Source organism: Primulina huaijiensis, chromosome 4 (genome assembly GCF_012295235.1).
Source record: "Primulina huaijiensis isolate GDHJ02 chromosome 4, ASM1229523v2, whole genome shotgun sequence".
Lineage (NCBI taxonomy): Eukaryota > Viridiplantae > Streptophyta > Magnoliopsida > Lamiales > Gesneriaceae > Primulina > Primulina huaijiensis.
This window is the reverse complement of record NC_133309.1, coordinates 4,114,490-4,120,810: the sequence shown is the minus strand read 5'-3', so window position 1 is coordinate 4,120,810 and position 6,321 is coordinate 4,114,490. Positions and strand designations below refer to the sequence as shown.

At 33.2% G+C, this 6,321-nt stretch overlaps 1 protein-coding gene across 1 annotated transcript; it reads left to right on the top strand.

The window, feature by feature from the left end:
- The first annotated feature begins 604 nt into the window (after window positions 1–604).
- LOC140975270 (protein CLT2, chloroplastic-like) lies at window positions 605–6,062 on the top strand. The gene is made up of 10 exons (XM_073438884.1): window positions 605–1,133; window positions 2,805–2,950; window positions 3,245–3,282; window positions 3,447–3,562; window positions 4,216–4,315; window positions 4,397–4,432; window positions 4,610–4,660; window positions 5,025–5,148; window positions 5,393–5,518; window positions 5,653–6,062. The coding sequence occupies exons 1-10, from the start codon at window positions 730–732 to the stop codon at window positions 5,808–5,810; spliced, it is 1,299 nt and encodes a 432-aa protein (XP_073294985.1). The 5' UTR covers window positions 605–729; the 3' UTR covers window positions 5,811–6,062.
- The last annotated feature ends 259 nt before the right edge of the window (window positions 6,063–6,321 follow it).

The following is a 6,321-nucleotide window of genomic DNA, read 5'->3' as shown; positions in this document are numbered from 1 at the left end:
ATTTAAATATATATTTAATATGAATATATATAAAATTTATAGCAATTATATGAAAAATAATAACAAAAAATCATATCCTCATTCTATTCTTATATTATTTTTAAAAAAAAATTCAATTTTTTTTAAAAATATTATTTTATAAATAAGCATGATTTTGATTTAAAAATAATAAAATTCCAATAGGAATTTATTAATTTTAACGAGTTAAAAAAACGGAACATACAAGAACGCAACACGTTCGTCGAAGTACTTAGGGGTGTAAGCAAATCGAGCTGGTTCGCGAGTTTTTCGAGCTGAACTCGAACTTTTCTCGAGCAAAACTTGAGCCAAAATTATTTTGTTTGACATCTCCAGAGTTGACGAGTCGCTTGCATGCTGTAGTATTTTATTAATATAATATAATTATATATTAAATAAATAAATTTCGAGCCATTCGAGTACTTATTTTCAAACAATAATTCAAATAATTTGTGAACACATTCGAATATTTCGAGCCGAACTTGANACTCATATTCGTAAATATATTCAACTGGACTCGCTTTTTATATATATATATATATAATCTGATTCAAATTTGGAGGGCGTTCCCACACATGCCGCCCGCCATATTATACTACTCACTATACTATAATATAGTTTGGCTGCTTGACTCGGGAGTTTCTAATTCAATTTGAATCCTACTTGAAACATCACATCTCCATTTCTCAATTTCCTCCCATCGATCTAACCATGATGATGAGATTGAATTTGCTCCCCCGCCCGACCCCCAAATCCCATCCTCTTCCCTTTTCCCGCAATCCCACGATCTCCAATCGTTATTCCAGCAATCTGAATAACGATCCCGTCAAGCTCCCGATTTCGCCTCTTTTCAGCGCCAAACGATTTGTTCTACCCTATCGGAATGGAAAACCCATTGTCAGCACGGATTCGAATCCATCACGGACCGTCTGCAAGGCGGTTCCGGGTCCCGATTCCGGTGGAGGCGAAGCGTCGGCCGGCGATAAGAAGGCCGGGGTGATCTTTTGGTCGGCTATGACTCTGATGCTGGCCGTGGTGAATAGGGTGCTTCACAAGCTTGCACTTGTGCCCATGAAGGAGTATCCTCTGTTTCTAGCTCAAATCAACACTTTCGTGTAAGTTGTATATTTTTTTTCTGGTCTGTTTATCGACCCATTACTACATTAAAGCTCAACTTAAAACTCGTGTTTTTAAAAATCAGACATATTAATTCGTTTTACGCCCAATCGTTTAAGAACACGAGATGTTAATAAATCATTAGCTATTTATATGGTATAGATATAGATACGTTGGGATCTTTTTTTCAAATATTTCAATTTTAGTTTGAGAATTATTCACGAGCCTTCTCTTGAATTCTCAAAACTTCTGTTGATATGTAAAATGTGAGTAGAGGTCACTTGTATATATGAATTAATTGTACTAGAATTAAATACATTCAACGTATGATGGTAGAATGAAACATGATATAAATAATATATAAAATTCTTAAAATAATATCCGACAATGATTTCTTATATAAAAGATATTTATAAATCAACCATGACATATCAATTAACTATAAAATATTTATAGCAGTGATTTGGTAAATAATTTCATTGTATTAAATTGTCCTAAATATGTTGGTAATTTTAGAAAAAATATTAATGTGTGATATTGGTAGGGAACCATAGAGTTATAGAGGTCTTCCGAAAAATTATTATATAATTTATTGAAATTAACAATTTAGTTAATTGAACCAAATCGAAACTGATAAAAAATATTATTTTACGCGACTTATTAATTTATCGAGTGGTTCGAGTGTAGTTAGATTAAAAAATGGTTGGTTTTTTTTACCTTTTTAGAAAAGGGATGGATGTTTATCAACAACAATCTTGTTTGGGTCATGGTTGATCAGATTAGGAATATCCATTGGGGAGTTCAAACTTCGGATAAAATCGAAAATCCAAACCGAAGAACCAAACACTGAATCGAACCGAAAACTGAATTTTATAATTCGGATATAAGTGTTAAAACCGAAATTTATTTGGTTCGGTTTCGATTATTTATGTCAAAACCGAACCGATCGAAAAAACCGAAATTTTATTAAATTAATAATTTTATTTTTATTATATATTTTTTTTATATGATATCGGTGAGTGATGAATTATTTTGAATAATATTTAGTTGATTGTTATTTATGTAATTCATTTATACGTAATATTTAAATGTTTTACTAAGAAATCATGTAAAAATATAACATATTTATTTTACAATATATTTATTTTATTAATTTAAATAATTGTATCAAAACCGAAATAACGGACCGAAATAACCGAACCATTTCAGTAGAAACCGAACAGAAGAAAAATGGTTCGGATATCGGATTATATATTTGTAAAACCAAAAACCGAAATAAAACCGAAAACTGAATCGAACCGATCGATGAACACCCCTAATATCCATATTTACTAACTGAACACATAAACTGAGATTTATAATAATGAAAAATATTAGATTTCACATTTCTAACAATCAGTATGATTACATAATAGAAAATACATTCTATTACAATTAACTATGAAAAACTGATCGTCTTACATTTTTATCTACAAAATCATCGATCAATATTTCATAATTAAGTTTTTCTAAAAACACACTCTCAATCAAAATCATAGCTAATGCATTCAATCTTTTTCGGGTCATGGTTGATCAGTTTAGGAATATCCATATTTACCCCCAACTAGAAATAGATCAATAAAATTTGATTTGGTTTGCAATGACTAAATCTTATGATGATACATACGCAGGTTTGTGGCCGTATACTTTCCTTTGCTGTACCTGAGATATAAAGGTGGCTTAGTTACTGATGAGATGCTGAGCATTCCAAAGGCACCCTTTATTGCCATGGGCTTTCTTGAATCCGTATCACTTGTTTCTGGAATGTATGCTGGAGGTACAAAGCACATTGCTAGCTAGTATCATATCTCAACACACTTGGTAGCTAAAAGACTTTTAAAATAGCCATGTAGAATGAAATCCTAGATGTTCCGGCATCTACAACGGGAAGTAAAATATAATCAAGCATTTATCGACTTTCTAAAATTCGACTTGTGAAAATTTGTTGCCAGGAAATATTTGTTAGAGATACCGGAAACATAGCGAAAACTTTCAAGAAACCATGCAGCATGTCAACACTTGATAGTCTTCAGTTCTTTCCATTGAAAATATTTACATTTCTTTTTTGCAGCAATGCTTCCTGGACCAGTGATACCTTTATTATACCAGGTAAGCCATTTTTATGAAACTTGATTTTTTCATAGTTTAGTTATTTTCTATGTTGCACGCAGTCATATTGTGAAATATAGCTCGTTTTTATTTGTCGATATTTATTATCTTTTTTATTTTTCACCTATTGATCTCTTCTCTATTTCTTGTACACATTCTTGCAGACATTCTTGATATGGCAGCTGATATTTTCCAGATTTCTCTTGAAGAGGACATATCCCTTGAACCAAATTATTGGGTGCTTTCTTGTAGCTGCGGGAGTCATAGTTGCGCTTACAAGGTCTTATTTTCGTTCAATATGTTTGAAACTATATTTATTTGCAGTTCAAAACATTAAATTTATACTACCATATGCATTAGGACTGGTGAATGATGCATAATAACAAGTTGATAATCAGTAGTGATCACAATCGCTTTGTGCAAATGAGAGACAGTCACTTGGCTTAAAAGGTGTTTCATTAAGATAGTTTTTAAAGTTTTGAAAAGCATAAGCAGTTTTGCATTTGTATAGGTCAGTGGAAAAAAGTCTTTATAGAAAATAAGCCTAAAAGGAAGCTCAAAAACAAGATTTTCTAGCTCCTAGCTTCTGGTTTTTTGAAGCACTTCTTCGTTGGGTTTCATCCGAACTCCCTGTTTTTAGCAAAAAAAAAAGGTTGTTCTGTTTCCCTTTATAATGTGCTTTCGCCCTTAAATTTTTTGCATATAAACATACTTTCAGTGGTCTTAGCATCTCAGCATAGTATTCTTTCAATAAAAAGATGACCACGAAGCTGAAGCTAGTTACTTGTTTCGTCTCATACTTGAGGTAGAAAGTAATCCTGGTCCTTCGATAATCAAGTGATGTATAATTTTATTTATGGCCATGTATCTTTGTCTATGACCATAACCTATTTAATCACTCATCGCTGATATTAATGTATTTTCGGGCCACAGTGGATCAAGCAATGGTCCAATGCTTGCCGGAATGGGAATTTTGTGGCCGGCGCTAATGGTATTGTCCAGTGCCTTCCAAGCTGGTGCATCTATCGTTAAGGTGATGTGATTAGTTGTACTTGACTAAATTTAAACCTTCTACAACGGCACACTAACAAATCGAAGATGTGGGATTGTGCAGGAATCTGTCTTCATTGATGCTGCCACCCGTCTTAAGGTAATTAAAACAATTTGGCAACATCTAAGAATTTCATCCAAGTATTTTGCATCGATATTGTCGTTCTTGTTCGATCTATTTTTCCTCTGCTCTTCTTATCTGGTGTCAAATTGTTGCTCATTTTTCTACAAGGATATTTAAAGAGTCGTTAGCTTATAAATTATACCATCACTGCAGGGAAAATTGCTTGATGTCTTTGTTGTCAATTGCTTTGGATCTGCAGTTCAGGTAATGGCGAGTTAGTGTACAAGTTTTTCCATTTGGTAAAAACTCATGTTCAATGTACTTTTTAATGTCTTCTACCAATACCAAGATTAAAATAATATATTTTACAAGGGACTCAAATTTTTGGTATTTTAGCAAGCTTGCTGAAAAATATTAGCCGCCTCTACTAAACTAGCAATGATCCACCAGAACTGAGTTATATATTTTTGAATTTTTTTCATTTTTGGATCTTTTTTATGATATGTGTTTGTTATTTTTAAGTTGATTCAGATGTCTCTTGAAGATTTTGTGAGTTGATCTCAGGAAAAATCTACATTTGATCATACTTCCTATTATTAATACTTTGGTTATTGCTTTGAACTTGTAGGCTATGTTTGTACTCCTCTGTCTGCCAATTCTGTCCAACTTGAAGGGCATAACCTTGTCTCAGCTGCCTATGTACTTTAAAAGTGGCGCTGCTTGTTTCTTGAATATCGGAGGCAATACGACAGGTAAGATTTATCTAGTATAAAGTTCCTCAAGACACTTCTACAGTCTACTGGATGTATATAAAACAGCGTAACCTTAAAAATTCTTCGAGATAGAATTTAAAACCTGCAAGCCTACTTGAGCACATACTGTCTTCTCAACAAGAACCGAAACTAAGGATTCGGAGTATTTCAAAGGAATGGATTTCTCGTTTTTTTAGTGTAGTGAAGAAGTATAATAATTTTATTCATTTTCTTGTGTCTTCAGGGTGTGCAGGTGCTCCAATGCTACCCCTGCTTTTCATAATCTCTAGTGTTCTTTTCAACATATCAGTACTCAATCTTCTTAAATTCTCCGACGCTATCGTTGCTTCTCTTGCTGTCAGGGCATCAGGTTCGCTCTTCGCACCATCGCAAATTCATTGTTTAAACAAAATCTACATACGCATGAGCTGGTTGGTCCGGCACTAGCATGTTTACAATGTGTTGATTTTCTGTCTTTTTTGTGGTTTTTTCCTTTTGTTGCAGTGCCAATTGCTATATATGCTCTTTCCCTACCATTGCCATACCTTCCTCAAGTTGAAAGCTTAAGCCCCTTTTTCCACTTGGGCTCTATGATTCTTGTGGTGGGACTTATCCTATACAACATGCCTAGGCCCCAGAAGCAGCTCTCGAAGGCTTTGTGACATTTAATTGACAGTAGAGCTAAAATACTTTTTTTTGGTTCTTTGAATAAATGATTTAGTTACTGGCTTCATGTTCGATTTTTTTTTTTAATTTTTTTTCCAAGGTAGTGTGCGTAAAACAGTCGAAATCCATGTAATATACAGAAGACAATACTGAAAAGTTGAGAGTTCAAATATAGAAATAAGTGCAAAGTTTACCTGTTCCTTTCCTTTTATTTTACTTTTGACATGAAGAGAATCTTTCAAATTCTACATTTAGTGTACCAGAAGTAATTTGTTTGATAGATACTAGCATAGAGTAGATGGTACCACAAGATTAAAATGCTAATTACCTATTTATCTAATTCATGTCTCTTCCTTAGAAGAATTCTATTTGGGGTCATTTCCTTGTGGGATCAAGGAATATGACTTCTAAATTAGTGTCTACATCATTTCCTTGTATTGATGGGACATTCCAAACAAATGTAATCATACATGATACGTGGAAAGGGCTACTACTCTTTGATTGTGT

Coding starts and splice junctions, on each gene's coding strand:
- LOC140975270 (XM_073438884.1), top strand. CDS start 730: ATGATGATGAGATTGAATTTGCTCCCCCGCCCGACCCCCAAATCCCAT. Junction 1,134..2,804: donor GCTCAAATCAACACTTTCGT/GTAAGTTGTATA, acceptor ATACATACGCAG/GTTTGTGGCCGTATACTTTC. Junction 4,316..4,396: donor CTGGTGCATCTATCGTTAAG/GTGATGTGATTA, acceptor GGGATTGTGCAG/GAATCTGTCTTCATTGATGC.